This window comes from Hippoglossus stenolepis, chromosome 14 (genome assembly GCF_022539355.2).
Source record: "Hippoglossus stenolepis isolate QCI-W04-F060 chromosome 14, HSTE1.2, whole genome shotgun sequence".
NCBI classification, from domain to species: domain Eukaryota; kingdom Metazoa; phylum Chordata; class Actinopteri; order Pleuronectiformes; family Pleuronectidae; genus Hippoglossus; species Hippoglossus stenolepis.
This window is the reverse complement of record NC_061496.1, coordinates 17849117-17866525: the sequence shown is the minus strand read 5'-3', so window position 1 is coordinate 17866525 and position 17409 is coordinate 17849117. Positions and strand designations below refer to the sequence as shown.

General features: G+C 40.4%; 1 protein-coding gene across 1 annotated transcript; it reads right to left on the bottom strand.

Annotated features, from left to right (window-relative positions):
• Positions 1-872: 872 nt before the first annotated feature.
• On the bottom strand, positions 873-13247 carry pias4a (protein inhibitor of activated STAT, 4a). The gene is made up of 11 exons (XM_047343049.1): positions 13163-13247; positions 11215-11596; positions 11014-11098; positions 10860-10901; positions 10593-10683; positions 9433-9561; positions 6151-6256; positions 5888-5961; positions 5610-5770; positions 4465-4616; positions 873-4285 (listed from the first exon to the last, which is right to left on the bottom strand). Exons 1-11 carry the CDS (start codon positions 13187-13189, stop codon positions 4011-4013), a joined length of 1524 nt encoding a protein of 507 aa, XP_047199005.1. The 5' UTR covers positions 13190-13247; the 3' UTR covers positions 873-4010.
• Positions 13248-17409: the final 4162 nt, after the last annotated feature.

Genomic DNA, 17409 nt, shown 5'->3' with positions numbered 1-17409 from the left:
TACGGTTTAAGTCTGTGTTGGTCTCTTCCAATCGAGGACAGTGAGATTCCAGTGATGTATTGGCTGTGTGGTCATAATTGATCTGTGAGTTTAAACGTGGCTCCAGTCTCAGGAGCAGGATTTCTTTATTTTTGGACTTTCTGTATTTGACTGGATTCTTTCTTCCCTCAAGTGTGACCAGTCGCTCGGTCTCCTCTGCAGAGATGCACCATCATGTAGTAAGATACATCCACTGCCGTGCTTCCCTGGAGGGTTTGTATTAGCTATAGGTGATGAGCAGTACAGAACCTGGTGTTCAGGAAATTCAGGTTTGTCAGACCAGGCTATATTTTTCCGTCTTCACCTGTTACCTGTGTTCACTGCAGCCTCAGATTTCTGATTGTGTCGGAGAGGAATGAAACCTTTCTTGCTCTTCTGCTGATATAGTTCATCCATACCTTAGGTCTGACAGACCAAATTCAAATTATGTTTAACCTTTCAGTATTTGTGGAATATGGTAAAAGTGCAAGATATTTAAACAGTCGACATCGTTGGCAAGTTGTTCCAGACCATAGATTGTATGTTTATAAATACTTAATTACTGTAGACATACAGTCTATGATGCTGACAGAGAAGCTGACAGCAAAACTTTCAAAGTTTAATACCACCAAATGAAATAAAAAAAATTAGAATTTACTTTGGTACAAAGAAGAGATTACAACATCATATGGTTTTTATTTTCCCTTTTTTTGACATAACAATTATCATAGAGCATCCTGGTGGCCAAGGTGTTTTGAGGCGCTGGCAAGTAAAACGACCTCAGCTTCAATGTGACCAGCGACATTTCTCTAAAGATCAAAACATAGTTTCAAAATAAAACGATGGCACACATATTTTTAAGAACTGATTTTAATTAATTCCACACGTCAATAACAGCTGTTAGAATACGATCATTTGAAATTTTACAGTTTTATCCTTAACAGGCATCAAATGTATCCCCAGATCTGAGCATTTGGTACAGGACATGAACAATCCACACCTCAGAACCAGTCCTCCCAGTCCTCAGTGGCATCAGCTCCAGCTGCTGCTGCCCTTCAACAGCTCCTCGTCTGTCCACCCGTAGGAACAACTGGAGGCGATTCAAGGCTTAATAAAATATTATTTAATTTTATTGTCTTTTAATATGAACATATAAAAAAACACAACAAACAAAACATTTACATCAGGGATTGTAAGCCTCTGCCCATGCTACCTTATGCAATTATTGTAAGATGAAGAGATGCCACTGCAAAAAGACCAGACCCTCAGCTCTCTCCTGCTCCCAAAACAACCTGCACAAACACATCTGGCTCAGATCCACAGAAGCAACCTGCACCGCCTCTCATCTTTAACCATGAAGGCAAAGACAAGTTTAGGAGATCCATTCAAATAATAACCTTCAATACCTAGCGACAAATGAACAGTGTCATTTTAAATGTATAGCAGTTACTCAAATTGCCTAGTAAAAAACAGGTATTAGAGTTCTTCACAATTATTTTTTGCTTCAAAGCGCCGTATAAAGAATATCCTTGCAGGGACAGACTCAGGTGGAGTAGAGGCCATCGATCAATTTTGTGTGATGACCAAATATTTTTCACCAGTATGTTCTCTTTGAAATCTACTTCAATGTGTCAAAAAGAGGAGAAAAATGGAAGACCAGATTTTTGTCAACCTAGCTTTTTCAAATCAACATCCCACTATTTGCCCGCTTGCACGATGCACTTACCAACAGTGAGGCCTGGCAAAAAGGGACGATAACTGTGTTTTACAGTGGAGTATGACTGCGCCCTTTTTTTAGTTTCACATTTTCTGATCCCCATGCATGAGATGTTAGAGGATATCTGGTCACAAAGGTAATTTATCTTTGATTAATACTCACTACAGGATGGCGTAAAAATAAATAAGCCATAAACTCTATGTCCAATGAAAGTGCAAACAGCTCTATCAACACAGCAATATCTTCTGACCGTCCTGCAGACAAACCTAATGCAAACACGTGCAGCCCATGTTTCCTCATCCGAGGAGCAGCGATCGCAAACCGACAACACTAGTGCGGGTGTAGAGGAGCATTAGTCTGAGCCTACAGTGTGTGGCAACTTAAGTCCAATTCTACTCCAGCAAACACACATGACCTAATCTACATTGAGCGGAGGCCGAAGGGGGATTGTTGGTTGAAGCAGCTCCACTTGTTCCAGACGGGACAATTTGTAATTCAACGAATGACTTTAAGATTGGCAGGGGTTGCACATATTTTCAAGTCATTCAGATTGGTTGTGTTACACATGTTCAACCCCGGCGGCAGAAAAATGCTCCGAATGCTTCTTTGACCCAGGTTGGATTCATTCACAGGAAAAGAAATAGGACTGTTCATCAACAGCCCGGCCATGAGCCTCGCCACACCCAAAACCACAGCAGCTGAAGTATCTTGCTTTCTGCGAGTACAAGCTCCCGACTGTACAGAGCTACAGCCAAATACTATGATGATTTATTACACACAACTGTTAAGAGAACATGAAGCAATAAAATAAATATAATGCTTGTAGAGAGACACCAAAATATGGGGGGAAAAAAAGAATAAAAAAAAAAAGGACGACAGCACTTCTGAAACCTGTTCCATGACTGTCCTTTACCTCAGATTCTTTATTCTGAGTTGCTCGTACTGCAATTGAAACAAACGAAAATAAAACACCTCTCAGACTGGGGGATCTCATCTGATTGGCCAGCTCAGCTAATGTAAAAAAAAAAAAATGTAAAAAAAAAAAAAGGCACCAAATTCTCATGACCACCTTCTGTCAGTGAAATCTTAAAATGCATCTGCTTTGGCGCAGCAGCCGAACAGTAATGTTGATGTCTTATGCCCATTTGCACTGTTGATACACCAACCATAATTAATCCTATTACAGCAAAAAAAACTACAGCAATGTGTTATTTAGTGGGACCGCTCCACCCATCACTGACACCAACAGTTAGCCTGGTGGTTAACCACAAACTAACTAGTCCTTCAACTAAGATTGTGTTGCTGCGGAGGAAATGGAGCGGCATGTAACAATGAACTTGGAAAAAACAAAACCAAAAACAATGTAGGAAAAAAAAAATCTCCAGTGTAAAATTGGCTTCAGAAAGACTCATCAATTCTTCTGTCCTCTGCTTCTTTCTCAGCTACTCTCTGGTCAGTCTGCTAAGTTTTTATTTTTATTTTTTATGACTGAGGTAGGTTCTCTTATCTAAAGGACAAAATAAAAATGAAAGCATCACACATCAGAGGCCAGTATTGTGTTCTGCCCTTTCATAATTAAAAGGATAAATTCCTGAAAAAACCCTTTCAAGCTTTGAATTCATTCTCTGAACGAAGAAACAATAACCCAACAGAAGAGGTTTTGATTTGCATCACACTCCACATACCTCTGCCATGTGTCCTCCCCCAAAGTTACTCGTGCCTCTTTTCCGTGGTTGTTTTTGATCCTTCACCAAAAACTACTGAGGTGCCTCCGCTTTTCAACTTGCCTGTTCATCACAAATGTGACAAAATCTGAAACGCAAACATTGAACGCCCACGGCTAAAAGAGCCAGTAATTCCAAGTCAAATACAAAGAGTGATGGAGTGGAAGAGAGGAAATAGTCTGGAGAGAGGAGAGGAGGAAAGGGGGTGGTGGTGTCGGGGTGCTCGATCCATTCAGTTTCTTTAGTAGAGGCAGGACGGTACAGATATTCACTGTGAGGTGACAGTTGACCAAAAAGAGTTAGAGTCGCTTCCAGTGGTGTACAGTACAAAGAGGAATCCTAATCGCTCTAGATTCAAGATTCATTAACAGTGCATGTTTGAGTGTGTTTGTTTTGTATGGGTAGAAACCAGAGCTGCTAAAAGGCTCTAATGTTGGGCGTAAGGGGTCGTTGCATCTAGTGGATTACTGTTCCTGTCCTCAAGTTTCTTTTGAGCCCCCTGCCTTTGTCTCTGTGTGTGTGTCAGTCTATGCGGGGACAGAGCTGCGGGGTCAGTAGGCTGTAACCAGGTCCTTGTCGTAGTTATATCGGCCCCTCTTCGGGGCAGGACTGTCGGCGCTATCCTCTGTGTCCTCGCTGTCTCCTCCTGCCCCGCCGCCTTCCTCTTCAGAGGAAGAGTCAAGAGTTAGATCTACCACAGCACCTCCGCTCGGCGCCACGGCAGGTCCCCCCGTGCCTCCTGCCACCCCCACGGAACTGCTGCCAGATTTGCCCGTCAGGCTGGTGCTGCTGTGGGCTGGTGAATGACCGTTTGCCTCAGGAATGCCTGCAGACAGAGATGTCATTCAAAAATATGTGTGTGTTACAAGATGACAAAGATTTTTCAGAACGTCTGCAGCGTCTGTTTTCACATACTGCCCCTCTGCATAATTTCAGGAGAGTATCTGGTGTTCAGTGTTTTCACTGTCTGAAAGCAGTAAAAATGTCTCAGGGTTTGACACTCACATATATCAACATCAGGGTACTCTGGCGTGTTGCTGCTTTCTCTGTCCCTGTCCCTCTCCTTCTCATCTCTGATGGGTTGCCAGGAGCCGTCAGTTAGGTACTCAATCTCCTCAATGTCTTCACTTGTCTGTTTCAGGATCTCAGATAGCAGCCTGAAAAACACACGGCAGGTTAGAGTTGCCTTACAAAAGATCACACACACCAGAACACTCAACAGCAGGAGAAATTCCAGGTAAAATGTCGATCATTTTCATTATATAGATGGCTATTATTCAAATTACACTTCATAAAGAAAATAAGCAACTTCTGCTAAAATCCTTGGAGGTTTATTATAAACAGAAAATTACACTCCATCTGTATATTTCAGAGCCCTGAGGCATCACTCAATAAACCTGACAACATTATGTAATTAGGCCATTTGAAACTGAACCTTGCGATCAGTTACAGACGAGACTTTCACACAAGCTTTATTTAAGGAATGCAAATAAACCTTGAAGCCAAATGGGAACACAATGCTTCCAGTCTTTGTCAAAGTAAGGTTGTGTCTGTCAGAGGTGTTTAGAATTTGCAAGAAATAACACGCCCCAAATTGTTGTTGACAAAAATGGACTGCAGGCTCATCTGTGTTTTTCCAAAGAACTCACAATTCTCTTTATAACAAAAATGCAGAAAAGCAAAGACACAATGTACTAGAAACATTTGGGACCTTTAGATGCGTCAATGAACTTATCCAGGTAAAATACAAAAACGACTTAATCACAGCTATGTGGCATGGTTCTCTAAATTGTAGGGCTGTTAGAACAAGTCGATCAGAGAGTCAATAAACAAGCCAGTTTAGCCGATCAAAGGTTTTGAACTATAACCTGATAGGTTTAGAAATACAGAACAAAATGGATAATGACCCTCTCATGACTTGCAAAACCTCCAAAGCGTTTTTTAATGAAAACACAGAAGGCTAGAGCAAGATCCAACTTGCATCAAAAGTTCTATAAAGGCCCCGACACCTGTGCAGCTTTATATATTTTCCCCAGGCTGGCTTCGGAACACAGGGTTGTCCAAACTACACATCGGTGAAATTTCTGGATTTATTGAAAAGATGATGCTGTGTGGGTGGAACCAGTCAGAGCATGTTTCTGTCTCCTTACCCATCAATTGTGAGCAGCTCAAAGGGAGCGGGCTTGTCACAGACAGGGCAAGTCCACGTGGGCTTCTTCTCGTTCATCTGCAGGAAGAAGACTGCATCGAAACACTGGAGATGGGCACAAGTTAAAACTCGACACGGTACTCCGAGCCGCATCTTCACCAACTGGGAAATGGGAGAAGACAAAGCATGTTAAAGACATCCAGCAAAGTAGCAGCACAAATATTAAGGAAACTTTATCACAGCTGAAAATGTCAAGTGGTCTCATGTAGATATACTCACTGGACAGATGAGAGAAACTCGAAGGCCTGTGGTCGCAATTTCACTTTCTGGGTCAAAGCGAAGTTTGTCTTGGACTGTAGATAAATAGTTGATCAACATTTAGGACACCACATTTTTTACATTAAATAGACAATCCAGTCCAACCAAAACAGAATAAACAAACTTTGAGTCAGTAACTTGTAGAAATATAATTCAAAATCAGTTTAATATTAAGTCGTAATAGAAACTGGCACAATTTAGGAGATCATACAAGTAAAACTTACTGCGTTCACGACAGCGATCTGCACTCTCCACAGAGCAGAGTTTGAGTTGGCTGAAGAGGTCTGTTGCAGTGAAGACCCTCACTAAATACACAGCCACCGAGTACCGCTGAAAACACATCAATTCAGAGGTCGTGAGCACAGACTTTAAAAAGACAAAAAATAAAAGCATATAGAGCAGCTTCCAAGTATTCAGCCCCCTTCAATATTTTTTTAGGTTGTAAATATGGCAAATATTTAATATTTATATCTCTAGGGTTTACAGAGAATGGTCCGATAAAGAGAAAATATCCAGTAAGCGGCAGTTGTGTGGACGAAAATGCCTTGTTGATGTCAGAGGTCAGAGGAGAATGGGCAGAGTGGTTCGAGATGATAGAAAGGCAACAGTAACTCAAATAACCACTCGTTACAACCAAGGTATGCAGAATACCATCTCTGAACGCACAACACGTCGAACCTTGAAGCAGATGGGCTACAGCAGCAGAAGACCACACCAGGTGCCACTCCTGTCAGCTGAGAACAGGAAACTGAGGCTACACTCGCACAGGCTCACCAAAATTGGACAATAGAAGATGTCTTGAACATGACAATAAGTTCACTGTACTCCAATGGCCTCCACAGTCACCAGATCTCAATCCAATAGAGCACCTTTGGGATGTGGTGGAATGGGAGATTCGCATCATGGATGTGCAGTCGACAAATCTGCAGCAACTGCGTGACGCTATCATGTCAATATGGACCAAAATCTCTGAGGAATGTTTCCAACACCTCGTTGAATCTATGCTACGAAGAATTAAGGCAGTTCTGAAGGCAAAAGGGGGTCCAACCCGGTACTAGCAATGTGTGCCTAATAAAGTGGCCGGTCGGTGAGTGAGTGAATTGAGATATATATATATATATATATATATATATATATATAAACTGAGAAATAAAAAAGAGGAATAAGGTTTTTCTGGGATAAAAAGAAAACAAGAAAAAATTGTTTGATGTCCTTGAGTGGTCCCTTCTGGCTTAGGGCAAACCTGAATGCAATACACTGATATGCGTCATCACTAGGGGTGGGAATCTCTAGGCACCTCACGACTCCATTCCAATTCAGAGGGCTACGATTAGACAATAAAACAATTATCAATGAATCAAAGAATTTTATTTCTATACATGATTTTGTTTTTTATAATGACTGTGCAACTAAAAGGTGTGCATCATCACTAGCCTCATGATTTGTGCTTTTAAAAAGCATTTTAGTCTGTTACTGTTAAAAAATAAGGTTTTCAATTAATAAAATCTGACTAACTGTCAGGCTATAACAGCAGTCGGTGCTCTCCACATTGATTTGACATTCATTCAATTTAGACTTGTGTGTTTCATCTTTAGCCTTTACTGTATCACAGAGGCCCTGCCTGACCCCTTCTTGGCAGCATTAAGGCGCATTACTCCGCTGATCAACAAGAGATTCTGCTCCTCTGATATTTTCTAATCTCTCACTTAGAACTGATCTTTATAAAAAAACAGCTCAATTCATATTTATGTTCGTGGGTAAACGGGGCATCGCTTCTTCTGCATGGTGCACACGTGTTTAAATACGTGCTTCATAAATGCTAAAGTGAATCAACAAGCACAACGTAAACTGAAACATGCAGCTAAACTGGATGAGTGGAATGGATAAATTCTGTTGGATAAAGTTGACGGTCTTGGCAGAGCTTGTGTACCCAGCAAGTACCCAAAGTGGTAAAGTAGGCAAGTTTTGTGGTGAGCAAGCTAGTACAGAAGAAGCTGAAACCTCTTTCAGAGGGAAAGTTAATGAAGGAGCCTTGTTGCCACTGAAGTTCGTGTCTTTGTTTGAGACAAAACAATGCTGTGAGCAGGTTTTTCAATACTCACTCTGGCAAAGACTCAGTACTGCTCAAGACTGACCAAAATTTGGAAATCAGCCGCAAGTATCATCATTACCATCTGACGTCAGACATCTAAAACAGTCGTCACATTAGGAAGAATCCTGTATATATTCAGTGATTTAATTTGGCCCTTGAAAGTTGTTCATTAAGAATACGAAATGTAAATGGTCCTGATCGGAAAGGTTTCCCCACCCTTGTCTTATGACCTCTTGGTCTGTGTTTGACACCATTCATCCCATGCCTAGATTCTGACCACCAAATAAATTTGCTAAAATATACCACATTGTTATTTTGGAAAGTGAAGATTGACGGCAATTTTATCAATTTAAATTGTAAAATTCTAAGTGATGGGACTGTAGACAAAATTAACCTCAAAGCCACAAAAAATAAAGAAACTTTAATTCCCAAGATCTTCTTTGGCAAGACAAATCGCCTTGTAATCACCCTCTCAGATGTCATCGATCGGTATTGGACGAAATTGCCTCTAATTAGTTTGATCGGCAATCTCTATAAGATGAGGCAAAACAAACAGTGGTCACTCATGAAGTGCAACTCTCAAGAGAGATGAGAAGGAATTGAGATGGCTGAATCATCATTTTTCTCAGTAAATACTTTTGTATACTAACTTCAGTAGTTATTTGATGACTACTTTTGTTTTTTTCCCCCGGATCTGATGGTGGAAATAGCTAACGAGTGAGGCATCTTGCTTCTCATCTCTGGGTTGAACTGAACTGTGTTGGTCTTGTGGGGGAGACTGAAATGGTCTTTGTAAATATACAGATATAACTCTGGATGTTAAAACTGTGCGAGACACACATGCCACTTTTCCTATTCTTTGGTTATTTTTGTTTACGTAGTTACATGTTAAATCAAATCCAACATGTTCTTTGGCCTTCTTCTCTTTACTTCTCCAAATGTTGGTGCTTTAATAAAACACAGAAATGTTCCCCCTGCTTTTTCTTACGCACCCACTTCACCCCCCCTCAACCACCAACCCTAGTTTGCGTCTCCATTTTTTTTCATGAGCACCACACTTAGGTGAAGTGCTCTGGTTAGTTTAAAACTGCAGTGTTTTGTTACTGTTAATTGTGTTTAGGTACAACTTTCACGGTTCTTATCCCTAATTGGTTTACAAGAGCTCTAAAAAGAGGGTGTGAACAGAGGTGAGAGTGTATTCGTCGGTCTTCCAGCTGCTTAACAGGATAAGGATTGTGGGAGCAACAGTTAAGAGGGTCACTGAAGTAATTCAGCCCTTGGCCTCTGAAAGCCTTCTTTAGGAGTTACACCACGCAAGGCTGAGCAGAACTCATGAAACACTGTCTCAACTTCCACTGTTTCCATCATGACCCTGAGCTGAGCCTAAATATGGGAATCAGCATCAGGCTCTTACCTTGCCAAAGTTTCCCCAGGTGATGGTGACTCTGTTGGTGACACTGGAAAGATGCAACCAGGGAGTGATGTTTACAGGTCGACAAGGGCGACGAGGTTCAACTCCAGGCTTATTAGAGGGGTAATAGCCCTGTAAATACACAGACACACAAATGCCAAAGTATTATTTACATCATCTAAAACTGTATCCAGATAACAGTTTTTGAATGATTTGTATACATAGGCATCAGAATTCCCTCTAAAGGGCTCAATACAATTTGAAAGTAGTCAGGTTCTTATTGTGTTGGTTGCACAGTCATTTTATCAAAGAGACACAAAAGTCCCACATAGCTTCTAGTCTTTACTTTTATAAAGAGGTAAAATAAATAACTGAGTTTCAGGCAATGTTTTTCCCTTCCTTGTAGTTTTCAATTCAAATAACAGACATACCCAATCTCAACACACAGACAAGTCCATTTAAACACGGGGAAAATAAATACATTTGAACATAGAACTAGAAAAGCTACTGAAAGACAGGAGGAAAGATGAAAATCAAGAGGATTTGGGAGGAAAAACACAAAATAAAAATTATTCCCATTCTCCTCTACCTGAACAACAGTATGTTCAGGTAGAGGAACAGTTTTCCAAGAGAAAACCATCCTACTGCTACTTGCGGCTTTCTTGATGGCTATAAGTAATATTTTAATAATGTCTATCACTGGCTTTAGGTTTGGTCTGAATATTATATGCACAATCTTTAGCACCTTTCTTGTCCATTACTGCTACATTTGATTTTAAAAGACAGGGCAGCCATGATAAGTCGCTGTCATCAATGACATCAAAGCTAAATGTATCAACATCAATATTTTAACACTCAAGTTCTTTTTCTTCAACATCACTACATAGTCACTGCATCATGACGTCAGTCATTTTTAGCCAAGACTTGAGTTGGGCTGTCAACGAAGACATAAAAGACACAAAATCCCATTTTTGTGTCAACAACATAGCTCGAAAACAACAATGCAGTAAACATGCATCTTTCCCACCAGCACATGACATAAAACACAACAGTTTGTTATCCATACAGAGACTGAGGACTGACCAGAGCAGAGGATCAGTTCTGCTTTAGTCGTATTTATGTTCTTAAGTTGTGGCTTAGGTCAAATAAGAGAATTCACTCACTGGCACATGACAGTAGGACTGGTTGACTTTGACAGCAATATTGGGGGGATACTGGTCCTCCTGGACACCAATGGAGTCTGTGTAACAGATTCTGCAACAGAGAGTGACAAGAGAAATAAAACATTACTAAACATGGTAAAACTATATTTCCTTATCCGTCAGAAACATTCTGATTAACACTGGCAAAACGAGCACAGTCCAGACAACAGGATTGTGTTATTAAGTATTAAGTGTATTAAGTTTCAATGGGAATTGCTGAAAACTTACCTAAGAACCACTTGGATTGATCTGATTCCTGGACGAAGCTCGCTAAGAAAGTAAAAGGTACTTAATTAAAATGCGCATGAGTTACATAATCCTAAATTAAGATGCTAATAACTGTGCAAAGCAAAATCTGAGAAGAAATGCTGAACTCCATTACCTTGCATTTCTGATCTGATCAGCTTGGGTTGGTGTTAACTCAAATATGCATTGACTGTCCTGCAGTTTCTCATTGTTCTGGGCAACTGTAAAATTGAATTAAAACAGTGCATAGTTGAATAACCCAGTAGGAGATATAATATTTCTCTCAAATCAATTATTAGATTACAAGAACAAAGAAATTCAAATTGCCTATACTTACTTAGCTCTGTTGGTGGCAACAGTGTCTCCAAGGTTTGGTAAAAGGGTAGTGGCACTAGCTTGACCTCTGCTGCAGGTGTCGGAATTGGTTTGGAAATGCCGTTGAGGTAGTCTGCGCCCTGAGAGGTGGCAGTGGGGGATGAGCTGAGGGACGAGTAGGCAACCGGGACGCCCTCTGGACGCCGTGCAGCAAGCCAGCCAGACGATTTGGGGAAGCGCGACTCGTAGAGCTGCCGGACATTCTTCAGAAGCTCTGGGCTGTATTCGGTCTGCACCAGCCGCAGCGCGCGCCCCACCAGGTCCTGCTTCAGCCCGCTTTTGCTGCGACCCATCGAGGCCAGCAGTGTCTGCAGGTCTGACACCCGGAAACTTTTGACCATGTTCTACAGAGTGGAAAGAACCATTAAACAATTTTTAGAACTCGGACTCTCTAACAGTAAAAATGTATGACTACACTTATGCATGTCACTGTATTACAGTCACACTACATGCCTTCAACATCATGTAAGGCACAGACACATGTAATCAGAAGAAAAGCATGGACCAAAAAAGCCAAGCTACAGCTCAAGCCTGAGAAGAAAGGACATTTAAAACTAAATGTTCAAAAAGGTAAACAACAATGTGCGCTCACGAATAAATACATTATAAAAACTGTAGTTTCGACCTTTGTTTACCATACGCCAAGGAGGATATGTTTTCATCTGGGTTCATCTGTCTGTTAGTAGGCAGGTGAAATTGATAGGGAAAAAAATCAAGCATGTTTAGGGGACTGATATTTTCGAGCGTGTGTGCAACTTGTTGGAGATCCAAATAACAATCTGGATTAAGTGAAATCAAACGTGTTTCAAAGGGGGACTGCTGGTGGAGGTGTGACCTCTCTCAGTGCACTTGTGTCAGTGTACAACTCACCAACAACATTTAATGTGAGCATGTCCCATTACTAGTGGGCTCACCGGTAATCAATCAACTAAGCATACTGTTAAAATTGCACTTACACTGATGGCTTGGACCCTCGTAGGTCAATCACAACCAAACTTTAAAATGGAAGAATAACAATAATGGGCTCATGATGCCCGTTTCCTCTATGAATGAAAGTGCAACTAAATTTATAAATATACACACAGTGTAATGTCACTGAGGCCAAAATGCGTCAAGACTTCGATAAGCCACACTATACTTGTACAGTATTGACCCAAAGAGAGCAATCGGTTACCGCAGGACAAAGCATACGCATGATGGTATATATTTAAAGGCAGCAGCTACGTAGTTTGTACGAACTTGACAACCAACGTAATGTTGTTGTTGATGGAGGAATCGGCTGCAGTGTGACACGCTTTCACTGGCAGATGCGTCTACAAATACATTATCACAGTAACGTAGCTGGACGCTGGGCTTCTGATGGACAAGCTGCGCAGAGATTAGGGTCGTGAAATAAGAAAGATTTGAGTTTCTTCAGCCTCACTCGAACAACAGCAGTGTAGCCGCAGCTATCGCCTGGCTAGCTCCTTTCAGGACTGGGCTGTCGGCATTCAATCATAGCAACGGAACAATTTGACAGGTGCTCAGTTCCGTAAACTAAGCGTCAAAATACAGAGACACGTATCCGTCAGATAAATAACGTCACGTATTTACAGGGCTGGGGGGAAGCTGGCAGCAGCCCCCGATTGTCTGGATGGACCCATCATTCATTTCGATGTCTTCCTTTAGAGGCAGCGTGATGCTAGCCGAACCAACGCATTTGCCTGGTTAGCGCTACCTAGCGGGCTAGCTACGTTAGCGGCGCAGGCTAGTTCGTTTCGTCGTGAACGAAATGGGCCACATTTGACAGAATATAAACTCCAAACCATGTTCACGCAAAGCCCCAGGTTTCCCCCACGACGGGGCTGAACTTCAGCCCGCAAACCCGCAGCCGTCTCCCCTCAAACCAAATCTATCCAAGCTCTACTCACCATCGCTTCCACCAGTTCGGCCGCCATCTTCGAGCAGCAGTACCGCGAGAGTCAGAGACGACGGCTAGTCTTTCACCAATGAGACGCAGAGCCTGCTTTGACGGACAGGTGTCTTTAACCAATCCCAGCGCGGCACTGACCAGACTCCTTTGCGCTGCATACGCAATGGGCGGGCTCGCGGTTTTTTAAAGTTACAGTACAACTTTTTTTTCAAACACTAAGAGTCGGGTCCGGTGTCAGAATTAGGCCTCGCTGTGTGTTAGTGACAAAATGTGTGACCGTTTTGTGATATCCGTGATGTTCCGGTTTAATAGTGTTGAGATATCGTGAACACGATTGTTAAAACCTGTTTATATTCACAGTGTATTTAAAGCACGAGGTGTCAAGTGGAACCGGTCGCATGGTCCCCACAAGTCCACTCCGAGCAAAATAATCCGTTTCGGGTTTGTGCGTCCAGCAGTCAGTTATGGAGTTAATGCTTTGTCTAAGGTATGTTCACTACTGAATTAAAAATAAGAATCAACGAAATATACATTCACGTTTAAGTATACACGGACCACACCGTGTCTTAAACACAAGTACAATGTTATGTCATGCTTTTAATGTGATGTAAATAAGTATATAAGGAACACACTGACAGTCCCTCCGGGGATCCACCCCAGGTTTTCTAAAGCTCCTCATATGTGGCAGAGAATAGCCTCATGGAAACAAAAATCAATTGAAGGAATTGCAGTATCATGTAATAACACGGTGTGTTTTGTTTTGGCTTTACTTTGTGAAACATCAATAGAACAATGCAGGAGGATACAGACACCTGGCTTTCCACCAATCTGGTTGATGGAATAGGTTATCTATATTTATAAGTTGTTTATTTGTGAATAAAAGTATATAAGTTATGAGCAATATAGGAGATGTACAAAATAAAGGATTTATTTATTTTGATACAGCTGTTTAAATTTATCTCAATAATGTTTGTTCTCCACAATACAGGCTACTATTACATTTTTTACAATACTAACATTAACATTTTTGGTATATTTTTTAATCAAAAGAGACTATGCATATATAGGTAAATGATGAAGCTGATTACAATACATGAGCTTGCTCATGTAAAGGCTGCATAGTGCTTTACGTTGCACATAGGCATATATTTCATGTTGCATTATTTAAACAGAAGAGGGCAACATGGTCCATGATTTGACCTGACTGTCATGTAATCCATGCCCAATGTAAAACTGATGGAACAAAGCAGATCAAACAAGTTACTGTAGCCTACTGTTACTGTGATCTAGACTAATGTGATGTGTGCTGTAGAGATCGTATAGGTCAGTAAATAGAATATAATCCTTTTATTGTCATTGCACAGTGTAAAACGAAATTTAGCAGCAGTCCGTAAGGTGCATCGTATAAATAGAAAAAAAAACTAAAAAACAACAACATGAGGAAACAGCATAAACAGGTAAAAAAGGTGCAATCATTTTTTTAATTTTAAATATAAAAAACAGTGCCGCAGATAATTTTAGCAGATAAATCTGTATTTGTACATGTAGTGCAATATAGTCTATGTAAAAAAAGCAGAGTTCAGTTATTTTATGGCTGTGGGGTAAAAGCTGTTTTTCAGTCTGTTTGTCCGTGTTTTTATTGACCTTCAGTGGGCAGCAGGTCAAACAGATGATGTCCATGATGGAAATACACTATATCTATTGTGCAGATTATTCTGATTCTATATAACTTCAAAGCACATGGGTTCACCAATATGAATATGTGCACACAGACACTATTAAATCAGACATCTGTTTGTTTAGGATCCCAGAGACTTTAAGAATATAAGACATGAAAGTAAGAGAAACTGACATCAAAACTATTTGATGTCAATGCAAGATTCATTCAATGCAGACATCATCACCAGCAATGCAATTCTTATTCTTAGAGCCAAGTCAACTTTACAAAGTAGCAAAAATAGTTAAAAAAATTTGATACAATTCACAAGTTACAACAAATTACAGTTAAGAAATATATTACATTTGCATATATTACAATACAATATAGTTTGTGATACCACTCCAATTAATCATGAGAGGATGCAGATACAGATGTGAACGATGAAGTGTTGAAATATTATATATAATGTTTTGCCATGATTTTGATCTTACTTATATCTTATTTCTGGAAAGATTAATAGTTACTGTGGTTGAATAACACAACATTTTAAGATGGATTAGGTGCTTTAGGATGCCTCAGAATTAATCAAAAAGACCAAAGAATGCTTGGCTTTTTAATTGTGAAAAGACAGTTAACAGTACAAAATTTAACAAATGTCAGTCATATCAACTAAATATAAAGATACAATCCACATTTTATCTCAACATTTGACAGTGTAATTCAGTGTCTGATTTTGATATGTGTATAATAACATGAAGAAGAATGATTTATTTCAATACTGTAACAAAAACCTGCTACATCAGTTATTCACATTTAAATCCCATTACCGTCATAGCAAAAATGTTAACATTAACATGAAGAAGGCTCCTTTGATGACATAGAATACTCATCTTCTATATCATCTCCTAAAATGAAGAAGGAAGAATAAGCTATAAAAGAATATAGCAAAGAAACACCCAGCGATGCATGAAATAAAACAGGAAATTAATACTATGCATCTCGATGCATTTCAATGTATCACATCCACCATTTTCTGTATTACTGCACATGGCTGCTTTTTCATCAATTAATAAAATCAGTCAGACAAACATGAACTCTGTTTTTATTTATTAAGTGCTTTAAAAATATTATCGACTGTTGCTATTATTACAATTGTGCCGTAATTTACTTAATAATGTTTTCAATTAAAAAATCAGACCACTGAGGCGCATTACTCCGCAAGTCAACGAGTGACTCTGCTCCTCTGATGTTTTCTAATCACTCACTTTATAAAAAACCTGCTGAACTCATATTTATGTTCCTGGATAAACGGGGCTTCGCTTCTTCTGCAACAATGAAGTTAAAACCAAGCGTTGAGTCATAATCTACAGGAAGAACTTCTGTCTGCAGGAGTGTGTGTGTGTGTATGTGTGTGTGTGTCTGCTCGTCTCTGTTACTCTTCACATGAACTGATAAGCACATGTCTTTAGTTATTATCAATAATGTCGGATCATGACTCCGGATCATTCCTCTCACTTTAACACTGAAGTCCTGTCTTTGTGCGTCATGTTACGTTAAATGTGTCTCAGACTAATAGATCTATTCAGGTCGTGGCTCTGATGAAGCCTGAGCAATTTGGGGCCGATTGGACAATGTGCAGTCAAGTAAAAAAAAAACGTCCCGTTTCATTGCGAATCAGTAGGTGGCGCTATGACCGTTTTGACATATGGAGCTGTTATGGAGCTGTTAAGGCCAGGACCCTGATCATAGGTGAGTATTTTGTTGCTGCTAGGACAATGCACAGTAGAGTTACAACAACTTAATTTTCACGCTGATCAGTAGGTGGTGCTATGACCCTGAGTTAATATTGACATATGGCCGGAAATTTGATCATAGGTGAGTATTTTGGTGCTGATTGGACAATGCACAGTGGAGTTTTAAAAAAACGTCCTTTTCACAGTGAATCAGTAGGTTATCAGGCCGGGACACAGTTTTAGGGGGCGCTGTTCAGCCATTTTGCCAACCACATTTCGTCGCACACGCGAAGTTTGGTGAGTAATCGAGTCTGATCAAGCCGTTAAATTGCGATTCATTTGCCTGCATAATCAAACGAAAAGCAATAGGACCTTCACACCGTCGGTCGTCGAGCACTAAAAAAAGGTTTATATCAAAAGCAGGAAGGGAAGTCATTTGATTTTTCCTTCATACATTTTACTGTATGACTCCACAAAATGTGAATCTGTGTTTTTTTTCTCTCTCTAAAACATTGAACTAGAGCCATTAATTACTGCTCTGTGGTAACTGAAGTAATTCTTTGGACAGCATCCCCACGGACAAAACAACTTTAACAGGATAACACTGGCATCTAAAAGGCCTTTGATTCTACAGCATCCATCCTCTGCACACCATGTCTCACTAAATCTTGAGTGTTTAATCTCCCGTAATTACAAAGATTTGCTTAGGTTAATAAAAATAATCCGCCTGAATTTAGACCCCCTACCTGGACCTCCCCTGTGTCTCCTTTGCCCCTTTCTGTGAGGGATAAATTCACAGTCATATAAATAGAGTCACCTTCACAACTGTGAAGCACAGCTCTTCCATTCACG